Source organism: Mesoplodon densirostris, chromosome 2 (assembly GCF_025265405.1).
Source record: "Mesoplodon densirostris isolate mMesDen1 chromosome 2, mMesDen1 primary haplotype, whole genome shotgun sequence".
In the NCBI taxonomy this organism is placed as follows: Eukaryota; Metazoa; Chordata; class Mammalia; order Artiodactyla; family Ziphiidae; genus Mesoplodon; species Mesoplodon densirostris.
In genome coordinates, this window is record NC_082662.1 from 103,811,599 (window position 1) to 103,829,362 (window position 17,764).

Here is a 17,764-nt window from a genome sequence, read left to right on the forward strand (position 1 = left end):
TGCAATAAAGGAGAAAGGATAATTCTTACTTTCTTTACTAAGTTATATAGCTACTGCTTCTGATGATTCAGCACTTTTAATTTTTCTTTTTGTTAATTTGGAGTTTTACATTTATAAGAGGAACTTCAGAACAATGTAAAGTGTCCATAATGAATATGACAACAATGGGTAAAATTTCCAAAACTGTTTTTTATTCTACAGTTTTAAAAAGGATCAGGTATACTTGTCTTTTTCTGTTTTGCAGATGGGGAAATTAGGCCCAGATAAATTCAATATTTTAGTCGATTTCTCATAGATCCATGGGAGATCTTGAAATAGAATTCTGTTCCTTTACTCCAGGACCAATATTCTCACCATTAGGTCAGCACATATCTATTTTATATAGCTCATAGAGCTAAAAGTTAAAATATGTGAAGTTAATTATTTCCTATGGCAAAAATTCAGTAGCTGGCTGGCTAGATGGGCAAGAACCATATGACCATGACAGGTGAATATTTTATATCATTTACTCAGTCTATTTTTTTTGGATGTGGACAATTTTTAAAGTCTTTATTGAATTTGTTACAATATGTCTTCTGTTTTATGTCTTTTGGCCCCAAGGCATGTGGGATCTTAGCTCCCCGACCAGGGATCGAACCCACACCCACTGCATTGGAAGGTGAAGTCTTAACCCCTGGTCTACCAGGGAAGTCCCTCAGTCGATATTTTTAAGATCCTGCAGAGGATCCTCTAAGCCTGTGGCTCTAAAATAATGGAACCAGCTCTATACCATAGAGGGAGCTCACATTTGTGAAGCACTGAGAAAACCAGACTCCATGAGCAAGGACTTCTTATAACTTTGCTCCGTGATTGAAATACCAAAAAACCTCCAAGGAATGCTTAAATATGCAAATTTTATTTGAAAGTATTCACCAGAAAACACTTCTTAATGGGTTAGCTCACTTCCTTATCTATATAGGAAAAAAAAAATCTTTGATTATTGTGGGTGTCAGAGTCATAATTTCAAGTCATTCAGAGCACTTAAAACACGACCTACTTTTTGTTAACATTTGTTCTTATTTATCTTGAGTGACTATCTAGGAGTAGAATTGCTGGGTCATCAGTTAAGTGTATGTTTAATTTTATAAGAAACAATCAAACTGATTTTCAAAATATTTGTATGTACCATCCCACCGGCAACATATGAAAGTTCTAGTTGCTCAAAATCATCACCAACACTTGGTGTTATCAGTTAAACAATATGTATTTTTATTATTAGTGTTCATAGTTTTCTCCTTCGCTAGACTGTCAGCCCTTGAGGTCAAAGACCATAGCTTATCCATTTTGTGTCTGTCAGTGCCTACTTTAAATGCCCAATATATGTTTGTCTAATTTATTGGCAATTCTCATTCTCCAAATAGGAGACTGGTTGGAATGGCCACTAACCTCTGGAAATTGACATTTAAAATAAATACCTGGTAGCTTGTTGAATGTGGCTTCATTTTTTTCTTACGAGCTGATTAAAGACAAAAATTCTTGTTAACTGAGGCAGAGTCTATGAGATTTCAGTTAATGGAAGTTTCAGTGTATGTAGCTTAAAGATGCTCTTGGGGTATAATTGATAGATTTGAGAAAAAATTTGAGAAAAATTTTGATACATTTTTCATGATTGAATAACAACATTTAATGAATTATAATTTATTTAATAGAATAATAAAACAAGTTTGTGTTCAAAGGTAAAACTACTCCATTAATATATGTATTTTCTTTTCTGACAATGATACTTGAGAAGGAAAAAAATCCAAATATGCCTAGCTAACTGTACAATCTTTGAAGTGATCAACTTACATCCAAAAGTCTGAAACTTGATTACCCTCTCTCAGTAACAAAACTTAAATAATTATAAGTCGTAACATTATCCAACTCATTACAAAGTCCAGTTGTTAGTGAACACAATCTTCATCAGACAGGCTCTATAAAGGTACGTATTCTGCCTGAGGCACAGTGGATCCTCTGTTGTCTTCCATGCACCCAAAACTTATTTTACTTTCCTGGCTAACTTACAGTGGACCTGTCGTCCTTGACTGTATTATTCTCATTGTGTCAATCTGTATTTTTTGCCTCCACAATCTTTTTAAGATAATGAATTCCATACAACTTCTGAGTAAAATAATTTTATTTTTCCAACTCTAATTCTTTCAAACTTAAAGGATAGCCTAAGGGTTGAGAAGAGGGGTTTTTAGATTTCTGGGTTAGCCCCTTAACACCAGTGGTAGTTTTAGTTGACCTTTAGCCTTGTCTTTCTTGACAGGCATTGGGTAGAATCATATGCAAGACTGTTTGCATTGAGCTGGTACTGAAGTTTGATTATGCACTTCCTTGATTTCTTTGCCTTTTCTTATTATGACCAATTTGTTGGCCTTTTAAGCTATTGAACGAAAGTTTTTAGAAAAGCACATTTCTGGGAAAGCCCTTACTGAAGCCTGTTAACTCACTTCTTATAATGATAAAGGCAGGTATTTTTATTGTTTCCATTGAATGAATTATTTTGTACTTAGTTGACACATGTGTCCCTGCCACTTTTCTGTTATAGTGTTTCAGACTTGCCATTTTACTGCCCAGTGGAGCTAAGTGGCACTTGCAAGCAGGACTTTCACTATGTGAGCTCTGTCACTATGGGATATGTGGATCATAGCCACATCTAAGTATATAAAGAAAGGTTACTGAGAGTATTAACTATGTAAAAACACCTAATATAGGGCCTAGGACAAAGTAGGCATTCAATAAACACATATATTTATACACACACACACACATACACACACATTATAGCTCTTTCTGAATGTCCCTTCTGAATGTCCTAAAGGATACATGTAATAGATTCTTTAATTTTATCTTTGATTTAGCATGACTGCTATCTTCCTGATGTCCATGCTTTTTGGCCTTGCATGTGGGCAAGCAATGGCTTTTTGTATTCCAACTGAGTATATGATGCATGTCGAAAGGAAAGAGTGTGCTTACTGCCTAACCATCAACACTACCATCTGTGCTGGATATTGTATGACACGGGTATGTAGTTCATTTCACTTCTTTTAGCTGAAAATTAGATAAACCTAGACTCAGTCCATTTCTATCCAGAGAGAAAATAAGATAAAACACAACCTAATTTCCAAAATCTAATGGTTATTGGCTCTGTAGAGTTAGAGTACACAGGTTACAGTATCTACTCATCACAGTGGATACAGATAATTTTATAACAGTTTTACTTCCAAAACTTATTTAAAACTTATCTTGTTCTCATGATATAAGGTAAAAGAGGGGGTGTCACTTTTGTCTCTATGGAATTTAGTGTGGATATGTTGAGTTAGTACCGGGGAATGGAACTAAAGTATCCTCCTCCAGTCCTGTTTGTGACAAAGGAATATAAGTGAATTGATTTTTATCTGTTTCCATTAACTATATATTTTCTAAAGTCCTATCACAGTATGCTCCTTTTTTAATTCTTTCCTCAGGACTTCAATGGCAAGCTGTTTCTTCCCAAATATGCTCTGTCCCAGGATGTTTGTACATATAGAGACTTCATGTACAAGACTGTAGAAATACCAGGATGCCCACGCCATGTTACTCCTTATTTCTCCTACCCTGTAGCTATAAGCTGTAAGTGTGGCAAGTGTAATACTGACTATAATGATTGTATACATGAGGTCATCAAAACAAACTACTGTACCAAACCTCAGAAGTCCTATGTGGTGGGATTTTCTATCTAACTTCAATTGCGATGTAATTTGCAATTTGGTTAAATGTGTTTACCTGGAATAAAACTAATAAAATATCGATATATTTCACAACACCATGTGTACATTTCAGTACTATTTCATCCATACCCATACCCATTCATGCATTAGCGAGCTTAAGGGCTTTAGAAGAAAAGGTGAGTGAAAGAGCATTTCCAGCTCATATGAAGGATGGTTTCCACATGAAAGGGCAGAGTGCAGGTAAAATGGAGAACAGGAACATGAAATACTAATGAAAGATAGCCTTAATCAGGCTCTCTTAACAGAGGGCCACGAGGTTTGTCTTGACATAGAAAATGAATATGGGAAAGCTACAGAGTAATGTGATCAGCGGCTGAAGGAACATATGGCATCAGCGTACTGGAGACACCTACTTCCAAAGGCTGAAACGGGGCTGGAGTAGAGAGGGAGAGTAAGGAATATATGAAATCTACAATATACTACTTTATCCTGTCATTCAAATACACAAGATAAAACTTCACCAAAACTCAGTAAACAGTATATTTTAATCTATTTAATTTAATTACTCTGGTGGGCCTACTGACTTATGAAAGTTATACTCCAAAAGCCTAGAAAAGAGGCCACGATCATTTTACATGTAGAAGTCTAAATCCTTTGTAGTCTTTAAGGTAATTTGAGACACTTTCCAGCAACTTACGCTGTTTTGGCTTTCAATGTAAAACTAGTATGATTATGAAAGATTTTAGGAATAGTGGTAGAGTGCTAAGGGATCTAACAGAGAGGAATCATCCTAAATTCTAACCTAAACCTTCAATAGTTAAACACTGTTTTCCAGTAAATGTGCTTAGAGAGTGGTTTATTTTTCTCTTCCTTCCTTAGGTACTCTTTCATGGGAGTTTGGTTTCAATAGCTGCGTGAAGTGAGACAGACCTAGTGCCCTGCAGACTTGACCTCAAAAAAGATGACTTATCCTATATTTTTCCATTTTTCTCCATGCAAATTGCTGCCATTGGGTGAAAATCAATTGTCAGCAGAGCTGGTTGTCTTTGTTATATCCTAGTCATTGGTTGCATTCATCTGGGCATGTTGTGAATGCCTGCAGGGTGACAGTGTCCACGGGGGGAAGTTAAGGTGGTGTAGATGGATTAGTACCAAACCCATGCTCTTCCAATCGGGACAGAATAGTTGTACATTTATATGCAAAGTCATGAATCCGCATTATTCTTACCTTAACATCTGAAGTCAATGTTATCATGATCTCCAAATATTAATCTGGGGTTTGGGGTTCTCATATCACTTGACAATATGGACACTTAAAGCTGTAGGATTAAAACATTACCTCTGAAAACTGTATATCAAATATAGATTTTTGATTAATCAAACCTAACTGGCACTAATCACACATGACTTTCACAGAATCTGAAAAATGTTTTCCAAGGACTTGAGCTGTGGAAAGTCTATGGGGTTCAGTGAGGCCCCTTATAAACAGTCCAGCTCAGAAGACATTGATTAAATGGGCTTCCTCAACATTCAGGGAGGAGACTAGGCCTGGACATGGGTGTGGTGGCCTGTATCACCATGGAGCCCTAGAGTGGGTGAATTAGAGACAACTTGTTTCCTTCCAGTGAAGGCAGTCCATTTGGATTAGTGCATATATAAATTATATTAAACTACTTTTGAAAATGGAGTTGTCCAAGGCAAAGTATCCTTAGAAAAGAGCTTAGGAATTGGCATGATCAAAAATTTACCTCAGCTAGATCCAGAAACTTGGGTATATGGAAATGCTATTTTGGAATGTATTAGTATTCTTTGGGTTTAGAAGTGGGAGAATGAATAGAGAACTTAGTGATGGGGAAGTGAAGAATTATTGCTTGTGTGAGAAGAGAAAGATGGAAATTTTGGAACATCTTCTGAACTGGTCTTTAATTCAACCTGAAGTTTAATAAGTCAGTTTTTGGCAGAGGAAGTTTGAGATTCAGTTCTTTAAAAAGAGTCCCTCTTGGGCTTCCCTGGTGGTGCAGTGGTTGAGAGTCCACTTGCCGATGCAGGGGACACGGGTTCGTGCCCCGGTCCAGGAGGGTCCCGCATGCCGCGGAGCGGCTGGGCCTGTGGGCCATGGCCGCTGAGCCTGCGCATCCAGAGCCTGTGCTCCACAACGGGAGAGGCCACAACAGTGAGAGGCCTGCGTACCTCAAAAAAAAAAAAAAAAAAAAAGAGTCCCTCTTGTTTCTCATTTGACTTTGAAATATAAAAAGTTCTTTCATAACTAAATGGATTTGGGATTGGTGCAGCATCAATCTCTGCCTTTCTAATGGCCAAACTCTTTAGAAGTAAGTGAATGTACCAAGATGATATATTGGCAGGTAACAGCGTGATGCTTCCTGATAATAGGAACTTCAAGTAATAAAAATTCTCTTTTAGAGGGAATGTACCTCAACATAATTATGGTCATATATACAAGCCCACAGCTAACATCATACCGATGAAAACGTTTTCTCTAAGAAGAGGAACAAGACAAGAATATCCACTCTTACCAATATATTGGAAGTCTTAGCCAGAACAAGTAGACAAGAAAAAGATAAAAGGCATCCAAATTGGAAATGAAAATGTAAAATGGTCACTACTGCATGATACGATATATAGAAAACCCTAAAGACTCCATCAAAAAACTGTGAGAACTAATAAATGAATTTAGTAAAATTGCAGGATACAAAATCATGTACAGAAATCAGTTGCATTTATATATACTAGTAATAAACTAACGGAGACATTAACAAAACTATCCTATTTACAATTACATCAAAAATAAATAGGAGGTAAAAGACCTGTACACTGAAAACTATAAGACACTAATGAAAGAACATGAAGAAGACACAAATAAGTGGGAAGACAGTCTGTGCTCATGGATTGGAAGAATTAATATTGTTAAAATAAATGTCCATACTACCCAAAGTGATCTACAGATTCAATGCAATCTTTATCAAAATTCCAATACCATTTTTTACAGAACTAGAACAAATAATTCTAAAATTTGTACAGAACCACAAAAGACCTCAAATAGCCAAAACAATCCTGAGAAAGAAGAACAAAGCTGGAGCATCATCAGTCCTGATTTCAAACTATATTACAAAGCTATAGTAATCAAAACAGTGTGGTATTGGCATTAAAAAAAGGCACTAAGTCAACTGAACAGAATAGAGAGCTCAGAATAAAACCATGCATATATGCATTAATATACAACAAAAGAGCCAAGACTATACAATGGGGAAAGGACAGTCTCTTCAATAAATGGTGTTGAGAAAACTGGACGTCTACATGCAAAAGAATGAAACTGGACTGCTTTCTCATACCATATACAAAAATCAACTCAAAATGGATTAAAGACTTAAACGTAAGACCTGAAACCATAAGACTCCTAGAAGAAAATGTAGGCAGTATGCTCTTTGACATTGGTATTAGGAATAATTTTTTTCAATCTGTTTCCTCAGACAATGGAAACAAAAGCAAAACTAAATAAACGTCAAACTAAAAAGCTTCTGCACAGCAAAGGAAACTATCAACAAAATAAAAAGGCAACCTACTAAATGGGAGAAGGTATTTGAAAACAATATATCCCATAAGGGGTTAATATCCCAAATATACAAAGACTCATGTAACTTGACATCGAAAAAAAAAAATGAATAGCCTGATTTAAAAAATGGGCAGAGGACCCGAATAGACATTTTTTCCAAAGAATACATGCAGACAGCCAACAGGTACATGAAAAGATGTACAACATCACTAATCTTCAGGGAAATGCAAATAAAAACCACAATGAGATATCATCTCACACCTGTTAGAATGGCTATTATCAAAAAGACAACAAATAACAAGGAGAAAAAGGAACCCTTGTACACTGTTGGTGGGGTTATAAATTGGTGGAGCCATTATGGAAAACTGTATGGAGTTTCCTTAAAAAAAAAGGAAAATAGAGCTACCATATGATCCAGCAATTCCACATCTGGATATTTATCTGAAGAAAATGAAAATATTAACTGGAAAAGACATATGCACCCCTACGTTCATTGCAGCACTATTTACAATAGCCAAGATTTGGAAACAACCTAGGTGTCCATTGATGGGATGAATGGTTAATGATGTAGTAGATATATATAATGGACTACTGCTCAGCAGACAAAAAGGAAATCTTGCCATTTTCGGCAACATGGATGGACGCCGAGTGTATTATAAGTGAAAAAGTCAGATGGAGAAAGACTGCCAATCATTGCCATTTGATTTCACTTATATGTGGAAAAAAAAACCCAAAAAAGCCCATAGAAAAAGATAACAGGTAGGTGCTTGCCAGAGGTGTAGGGTGGGGAGGTAGGTGAAATGGATGAAGGGAGTCAAAAGGAAAATACTTCCAGTTATAAAATAAATAAGTCATGGCGAGGTACAACATGGCGACTGTAGTTAATAATATCGTGTTGCATAGTTGAAAGTTGCTAAGAGAGTAAATCTTAAAAGTTCTCATCAGAAGAAAAAAATTCTGTAACTATGTGTGATGACAGATGTTACCTGGACTTATTGTGGTGATTATTTTGAAATATTTACAAGTATTGAATCATTATTTTCTACACCTGAAAGTAATATAATGTATGTCAATTATACCTCAATTTTTAAAATGTTGTTTTTTTATATAAGAAATTACCTCTCCCCCCTTTATTGAGCAGCAAGTCTGAGTTGTTTAAGTAGCAACTCTCTTGCTTCCGCTTTATGGACGCCTTTGCTTCAGTATAAAGCATCCTTGAATGGCTTCTCATCCAAAAAAAAAAGAAAAAAAAAGAAAAAGTGCCATAAAAATTCTTATATCATGGTATCTTCCACTCTAGTTCTAACGTTCAGTGTTGGGTTCTTCCTTACCCTCTCATTTCTTTTGGCCAATTCTTACTTATCTTTTAACACAACTCTGTCTCACTTTCTCTACTTCTATTACCCTCCTTTCACCTACAATTTTTGCCTAACATCCATGTCCCTTCTTTTGGTAGCTGCACCTTGATTTTCCTTTGGGGGCTCTCCCCCCATCCTTTTCCAAGTCAAATGGTTTGAGTGGAGCTGATGGAGGTAGGCTTGCTACTTAATCTCAACCAAGCCTGACGGATTAAGGTTTGGACATATGACCTAATCTCTTCCAGTAGGAGTCAGTCTCAGGGCTTTAACTGTAACTGTTGGACAAAGAGGAGTGCTTGGCCTGTTGGGGTTTCTAAGCTGCTAGAATGTGAACCTAGAACCACTGCTAGCCATCCTTGGCATCTCCTAGAAACAGCCAGCCTGAGAATAAAGCCAACCCAGAGAAGAACAAGAGAGTGAGGAAAGGGAGACCTTCTGATATCAGTAGGTCTAATCTGAAGCCAGCTTCAACCCTTAAAGAAGTCATAACTTTCCTGTTCTGCTTAAGCTAGAGTTGGGTTTCTGACACTGTTTCAACTGAAAATTACTGATTGATTCAGCATCTTTTCCACTAGTTTCAAAAGATGCTCCTCATCCCATCCTCCGTTTCCTCCAGGACCTTGCTGTTTCGTCTTCTATCTTCTCTTGCTTCCGCTTTATGGACTCCTTCGCTTCAGTATAAAGCATCCTTGAATGGCTTCTCATCCAAAAAAAAAAAAAAAAAAAAAGCAAAAGCAAACAGCTCTCTTTCGACTCTGTGCAACCTTATATTTATTTACCCCTCTCTCCTTGAATTCTTATTCCAGGTTCTTTGTGAAATAGCCCTGTCTTAGTCTGTTTGGGCTGCTATAGCAAAATACCACAGATTGGATAGCTTATAAATGACAAAAATCTATTTCTCACAGCTCTTCCGGCTGGGAAGTTCAAGGTCATGGTGCCAGCATGGTCATGTTCTGGTGAGAGCTCTTCCCGCTTCATAGCTGGCTCCTTCTTACTGTATCCTCACTTGGTGGAAGGGGCAAGGGGTCTCTGTAGGGTTTCTTTTTATAAGAACACTAATCCCATTCATGAGGCTTCTACCCTCATGACCTAGGCACTTCCCAAAGGCCGCACCTCCTAATACTATCTCAATGGGCATTAGGATTTCAACATATGAATTTTAGGGAGAAACAATCAGACCAGAGCAAGACCCTTACACTAAATATTTACTTCCTTACTTCTCATTCTCTTCCTAACCCATTACAATTTGACTTCCACTCCTATCTCCCCTTGAAACTGTTTTCAGTAAGGTCAACAAAGACTTGCTAATAGTCCAATATTCAGGACAAGTTTTAGTCCTGATCTTCCCTGACCTTTCTGCTTCCCTAGAGGGCCCAGTGGAGGTCACATATCTGGAGTCTCAACGTAATACATTCATGGTATTTATAACCAGTCTTAATGAGGCTGAAGTCAACATTTTCTCCTGTCATGCCTTCATACCCCTTTTCTCTAAGATGACTCAAAATCTATGCTATGGTGTTTAGCAGGCAACAGTAATATAGTTCTGGACTATACTTCCTTCTGGGAATGTAATTTTCTTGGTGCTGTAGGGGTGAAGGTTATAAACTTTGTGAAGGAAGGGCTAGTGTTGTGATAATCTTATGTGTCCTGTTGACCTTGTGGACACTGTTAAATGTAGAGCATATGAGAAACTTCAATTTGTATTCATTCAACCTTGGTTGTCCTAAGGAATTACACTCATTGCATTAAAAGACAGTTTAGATGGCAGCTATCGAAGGAATGCAGGTAGCTAAGAGACACTCCAGTCTGAGATTAAGAAATGCATGGGGAGTAAAGAATTGTTTGGGGCTTTTATCTTACTAGAGTAGGAGATTATAATTTTTAAACTTTATCACTGAGATCTTAAATATGAGAGGTGGCTCATATTGTTCAAATCTGGGCATTACTACTTTTATGTTGCAGATTCCTCAACTACAATTCTAGTCTAGACTTCTTTCCTGAGCTTCAGAGTCATGTATCCAGTGCCTGTTTATATATCCTCTTGGATGTCCTGTAGTCATCTCCAACTTGCATCATCAGTACAATCTGCTTTTCCTCCTGTACAGCACTATCTTCCAGCTGCCAAGAAACCTAGGCATGACTCTAGGTTCCTCTTTCCCTCAATTTCTCTTGCATCTGTCTACTACTTCTTGGTAGAATTTGCATTTCATTAGTTAGAAATCCTCATGACCCTGGCCTTTGCCCTCCAATCATTGTTTATACTAAAGCTGAGTAATCTTTAAAAGGCTGAAATTTGATTTTGTAAAAATTAATTTGATTAAATCAATTAATCAAATTAATTTGATTTTGTTTAAAAATTTCCCAAGGACCTCTGTACAAACCTAAGACTTCTTAGCACAGTTTAACAGGGCCCTTTATCAACTCAGTTCTTGACCTTCCCTCTTTGAATGTTTCCATGCTTTCTCTGTTTCAGGGCCTTCTTCATACTGTTCCTCAGTAATCCCCTTTTCCTTTCTACCTCTATTTCTTTTTACTTGACTCATTTGTATGGGTTCTTCAGGACTCAGTTTGGTGACCTCAAAATTCAGGAAACCTCTTTCCTCTGACCATCCTTCCCAAGGCTGAATGGATTCACTCCAGGTTAATGATTATCATAGCACTTACCTCATGGTAATTATACTTGCCTTTTTTCCACTCTAACCTCCTTGGGGACAGAGACTTGTCTTGTTCATCTTAGCATATCAGCATTCTTATAAAGAGTTTTTTCAAGTGTACAAAATAGTAGTTCCAAAACAAAGTAAGAAAACAATTCTAATATTAGAATGGGTTGCATCTTACAAGGCAGAGCAGGCCCAGAGAAAAATATAGGAACTGTAGCTATGGCTCTTGATATGTAGTCTTTAAATTAAAATAGAATTGGGAAATATATAAAAAACTATTCATTAATTCAGCAAATGAATGTGTTCAAATAGGTATTTGGTATCATGCAGAAGTATCTTTAGTTATACACAATTACACGTTTGATTTATAATTAACAAAAACTCATAAACATAATAATTGTAACAATAGGTAATAATATTCATTAGTGCCAGGCATGCTAGGCACTTTGTTGGTTATTTCTTTTAATTTAATTTAAATTTCTTCTATTTAATATAAGTAAAACCATCATAAATTATACAGGACAAAAACAAAAACAACACGAAAATTTTGGAAGTGTTTCTGGCATATTAGCTAAAAACTTTGTGAAATCAGCATAGATTTTGCTTTGCAACATTCAGGACATATTACTTCTATTCTTCATGTATTCCGTGTCCCCAGGAGATAGCCATCTGAATAGTGGATTCCTGAAATGTATTTAGTGGTTGTTGTTAAAATGAGAAAACCAACAAAATGATTAATAACATTTTGCATTGTAGTCTTTTTACCTTTCAAAAGACACCTACATACAGTACCTTACAAGTACATTTTATAGAAAAAAAAAGTCATATTGAAAGAAAATAGAAACCATTTGTCTGTCTTAAAATATACCTTAACACAAATTTGATTTTGATGAGGCCAAACTAAGATGATGTAGTTAAGTGACTAGCTTCAAGCATTCATTAGTGCTCCCTCCTAGGGGTGGGGAAAATGGGGCTGCTGAAATCAAGGGGTTGCCCTTGGGGCCATGGAAACCACATTTTACCCATGACATGGTGGGGGTCTCTTCTTTTTAATCTCTGATAAACTTACTTTAGAAGGGAAAATATGCTATCTCCTTCACTGCCATCTTTCTAGGAGCCTCATTCTCACCACGCCAAACCTACTGGCACTGCTCACAGGGGAAAGGAGAGCACCTGTCATTGGTGACTGCACGGGCGGTTACACTGGCCTCTGTATCAGTGTGTAATTTTACAGGTTGTACTATGGATGACAAAGGAGCTACTCTGAGGAAAAGAGGTGTAATTCGGGTGAAACAATATTAATTGAAATATAACTATATGCAATAACTTTGTTAGAGTGTTGTTTTTAAGCCCAGCTCCTATTAGTAACACTATAGAAAGGTTACTACTCTCCTTTTTCACCATATTATTTGGGTTGATTGATAGTTAGGCATTTAGATAAGTTGAATGAGTGTGTATAAAGATATAACAGGATTTTAAGATAAATCAAACAAGAAATTCTGGTACATAGAAAATTTAATTTGAAATAACTTAAAATATTTCATCAAGAAGTTTTAATTCTGTGCCTTGGCACCATACATTTAAGAAAATCTTTGGGCCTGATCTCAAATTAGTTCAGGTAAACAGATATAATCAAAACTTTATATGTGTGTGTATATATTTGTACACATATATGTATATATGTATGTGTGTGTATATACATATATATACACACACACATATACATATGTTCAAGTTATATATGTATATATATTCAAGATGCATATGTAGATTCAAGATATATATGTATATAATTCTACCCTCACTCAGAGATGAAATTCTCTAATTTTACTCATGGCACATATTTTAGAAAAATTACTCCCAAAAGTCACACTTTAATTACATATGGAACAAATCTCTACTCTTCCACTTTTAGCTAGACTTCTTTAAGGTTAATTCAGATATAGAATGAAACTCACTTTTGTTGAATCCCAGAAGATTCTGAGCTGGAAGAAACCTAAGTATGCCCTTAAGCCTGTTTCCTGTCTTCAGGCAGACAGGTGAAATAAGCCACCAAGAGAGATGGTGGCTTTTTGTTCTTTACTTAAAAAGCTCTACTTCTCAACTACCAGGGTAGAAACATCTATTTCATGAAGTGAGTTTCTTAAAATAATCTTTCTGTTAGCTACAGACACAGCAAAGTAGCCATGCACAATTAAATTTTTGGCTTGCTTCCAGTCTGGCTTTTTTTCTAGAAATCTTCCTCCTCAGTTAGTAGCAGTAGCAAGTATGGCAGGAGAAATGTGGTTCCCTATGGGAGTGAGATTACTTCAAATGGTTACGTGTTCTCAGCAAAATGTTTTGTAAAACTTTCTCGGAGTGCACACTCTCCTTTAGTGCAGACCCAAAGACTTGTGTTCTCACATGAGTATAAACTTACTTGGGGGTTTCCAAAAGTCCCCCATATTTCATTTTTGTGTGGTCTTTTAAAATGTAATTTTAAAAAATCCATGATTTACTAAATGTACCAAGTTGCTATTTAAAAATGGACGTATATGTCAATTTAGATTGTAAATTTGGGATTACAATGAAGCATCAAGACCATAAAGAACACAAACATTTTATTTTTATAGGAGACTGCACAGAAGGAACATATTTCTGTTGTGTGTGTATTTTTGTTTCCTTAGCTTGTCTCTGTTGTGTGCACAAAACTAGGAGAGGATGTTTTTCTTTATTTTGGTTTGGCTAAGGATGCTCATGATATAGTATATTTTAAGTGCCGAAAACTGTAGTTCTTAATCTATAAAGAAGAATTCTCTAGGTGAATAAATAAGAAAAATACCAAAAAATTAGGAAAATATGTAAACTCAAGTTATGAGGTATTTCAAAGATACAGTGCCAGTAAAAATTCTATTTCCCACAATTTGCAACTGCCAGATCTCTTGCTTTAGTCTTTCTATGCTTACATCTGGAGAAACACAGAAAAGTTGGAGATAAAAGCTCTTTTGTGTATGTGGGGGTTACAGTAGTTCAGAGAAGAGTCAGAAAAGGAAAGTCATAAAGCAATATTTAAATGTCTTTATATAAGAACAAAAATATTTCCTTAAAAAGTTGTTAAAAGATTTTCTTTCTAGTCCTAAAAACTCTCAGTTTTATAGGGCATGTGATTGTCTGTGTGACACCTCTTTCCAGAGCAAGATTTTTTTTGTTTTGTTTTGTTTTTTAAATACTAGGAAAGTCTGACTTAGTCAAATTAGATTTTCCAAAAGCTATATTTAGTTTTACAGATGTGTTTAGCCCTAAATTCTGGGGAGAGTATGTATATTAAAAAAAATCCCAGGAAACCCTTACACCTAACCCAAACACAGTTACTTTTAACACTGCACCATGATGTCTCAATTCCTGTAGCTTATTGCTTCCATAAACTAGAAATCCCTGAATTCTCTGTATCTAACTTCCTATGGCTAGAGTCTGAGAAACTGACCCACTATCATATTTTTTTCCTAAATAACAAAGTTTTTAAAGTTTATCAAAGCTTTTTGATCTTTTTCTGCGAGTTAAATATGTGTTTCTCTCACATAACAAGAATCAGGAATTCCCAGCAAACAGATTTCATTATGCATATACCAGAAACATGCAGATCACACATGAATATGCTTCAGTCAACATACATAGGCATTCACTCAAGGGGTAAACCAGTAATGAGCCAAACATACATACATGTGCAAATGTACAATTAACAGCAAATTATTTTAGATCCTTCGAATGTCCTTTGAATATTAAAAATGAGCCAGGAGACAGCTCCTGTGACATTTGTATGCTCTAGATTACAATTTTCATGTAGAAGAAGCTTCATATGACATCTCGTGAATTTCGTATCGCACAGCAAAGGACCATGCTGAATATCATGCCAAAGATCTGAAACAGAAGGAACCACTTATTAATGACTTTCAAATGATGAAAATTGATTTAAAAAAAGCCAGCAAACTGCTTGCATGATTAACTCAAGTTAACAAATAATTATAACCAATAATTACTGAATATAAGTGGCACTTTTATATGTACTACTTAATTATGGCTACTGGTTAAAGACTTCCGATAGCTGCTTAAAATACATTCCTATTTTATTATTGTTAAAAAATAGCACGACTCTGCTTTAAGAAAAGGACTCTATTTCTAGCTTATAGGGCAGTTCTTAATAATTATAAAAGACTGATACACTACTGGTTTTAGAATTTTATATTTCAGGTTAATCCCAAATCTAATTTATATATATAATTTTTTTGAAATTCTGAATTTTATTTTTTTTTACACAGAAGGTTCTTATTAGTCATCCATTTTATACACATCAGTGTATACATGTCAAACCCAATCTCCCAATGCATCACACCCCTGCCCCACCCCGCCACTTTCCCCCCTTGGTGTGCATACATTTGTTCTCTACATCTGTGTCTCAATTTCTGCCCTGCAAACCGGTTCATCTGTACCATTTTTCTAGGTTCCACATATATGCGTTAGTATACAGTATTTGTTTTTCTCTTTCTGACTTACTTCACTCTGTATGACAGTCTCTAGATCTATCCATGTCTCTACAAATGACCCAATTTCATTCCTTTTTATGGCTGAGTAATATTCTATTGTATATACGTACCATATCTTCTTTATCCATTCGTCTGTTGATGGGCATTTAGGTTGCTTCCATGTTCTGGCTATTGTAAACAGTGCTGCAATGAACATTGGGGTGCACGTGTCTTTTTGAATTAAGTTTTCTCTGGGTATATGCCCAGTAGTGGGATCACTGGGTCATATGCTAATTCTATTTTTAGTTTTTTAAGGAAACTCCATACTGTTCTCCATAGTGGCTGTATCAATTTACATTCCCACCAACAGTGCAAGAGGGTTCCCTTTTCTCCACATCCTCTCCAGCATCTGTTGTTTGTAGATTTTCTGATGATGCATATTCTAACTGGTGTGAAGTGATACCTCATTGTAGTTTTGATTTGCATTTCTCTAATAATTAGTGATGTTGAGTAGCTTTTCATGTGCTTCTTGGCCAGCTGTATGTCTTCTTTGGAGAAATGTCTATTTAGGTCTTCTGCCCATTTTTGGATTGGGTTGTTTGTTTTTTCAATATTGAGCTGCATGAGCTGTTTATATATTTTGGAGATTAATCCTTTGTCCATTGATTCGTTTGCAAATATTTTTTCCCATTCTGAGGGTTGTCTTTTAATCTTGTTTGTAGTTTCCTTTGCTGTGCAAAAGCTTCTAAGTTTCATTAGGTCCCATTTGTTTATTTTTGTTTTTATTTCCATTATTCTCGGAGGTGGATCAAAAAAGACCTTGCTGTGATTTATGTCAGTGCTCTTCCTATGTTGTCCTCTAAGAGTTTGATAATATCCGGTCTTACATTTAGGTCTCTAATCCATTTTGAGTTTATTTTTGTGTATGGTGTTAGGGAGTGTTCTAATTTCATTCTTTTACATGTAGCTGTCCAGTATGGACAGAGTGGACATCCTTGTCTTGTTCCTGATCTTAGAGGAAATGCTTTCAGTTTTTAACCATTAAGAATGATGTTAGCTATAGGTTTGTAGTATATGGCCTTTATTATATTGAGGTAGGTTCCCTCTATGCCCACTTTCTGGAGAGTTTTTATCATAAAACTGTTGTTGAATTTTGTCAAAAGCTTTTTCTGCATCTATTGAGATGATCATATTGTTTTTATTCTTCAATTTGTTAATAGATGGTGTATCACATTGATTGATTTGCGTATATTGAAGAATCCTTGCATCCCTGGGATAAATCCCACTTGATCATGGTGTATGATCCTTTTAATGTGTTGTTGGATTCTGTTTGCTAGTATTTTATTGAGGAGTTTTGCATCTATATTCATCAGTGATATGGGTCTGGAATTTTCTTTTTTTGTAGTATCTTTGTCTGGTTTTGGTATCAAGGTGATGGTGGCCTCATAGAATCAGTTTGGGAGTGTTCCTTCCTCTTCAATTTTTTGGAAGAATTTGAGAAGCATGGGTATTAGCTCCTCTCAAAATATTTGATAGAATTCACCTGTGAAGCCATCTTGTCCTGAACTTTTGTTTGTTTGAAGATTTTAAATCACAGTTTCAATTTCATTACTTGTGATTGGTCTGTTCATATTTTCTATTTCTTCCTGGTTCAGTCATGGAAGTTTACACCTTTCTAAGAATTTGTCCATTTCTTCCAGGTTGTCCATTTTATTGGCATAGAATTCCTTGTAGTAGTCTCTTAGGATGCTTTGTATTTCTGCGGTGTCTGTTGTAACTTCTCCTCTTTCATTTCTAATTTTATTGATTTGAGTCCTCTCCCTCTTTTTCTTGATGAGTCTGGCTAATGGTTTATCAATTTTGTTTATCTTCTCAAAGAACCAGCTTTTAGTTTTATTGATCTTTGCTATTTTTTTCTTCATTTCTTTTTCATTTATTTCTG

The 17,764-nt window shown here is 35.9% G+C and overlaps 2 protein-coding genes across 4 annotated transcripts in view; one reads left to right on the forward strand and one right to left on the reverse strand.

The window, feature by feature from the left end:
• The first annotated feature begins 2,886 nt into the window (after positions 1-2,886).
• TSHB (thyroid stimulating hormone subunit beta) lies at positions 2,887-3,746 on the forward strand. The gene is made up of 2 exons (XM_060086686.1): positions 2,887-3,048; positions 3,492-3,746. The coding sequence occupies exons 1-2, from the start codon at positions 2,887-2,889 to the stop codon at positions 3,744-3,746; spliced, it is 417 nt and encodes a 138-aa protein (XP_059942669.1).
• Positions 3,747-11,830: 8,084 nt separating this feature from the next.
• The window catches only part of TSPAN2 (tetraspanin 2), a 42,528-nt gene continuing 36,594 nt past the window's right edge, over positions 11,831-17,764 (reverse strand). For 2 of the 3 annotated variants that reach the window (XM_060086699.1, XM_060086713.1), the window contains exon 8: positions 13,095-15,220. In XM_060086699.1, the coding sequence (XP_059942682.1) occupies positions 15,155-15,220 (66 nt within the window). In that variant the 3' untranslated portion in view covers positions 13,095-15,154. Of the gene's footprint in view, positions 12,008-13,094; positions 15,221-17,764 lie in introns of those variants that run through there. The other variant, XR_009530843.1, reaches the window with a different exon arrangement.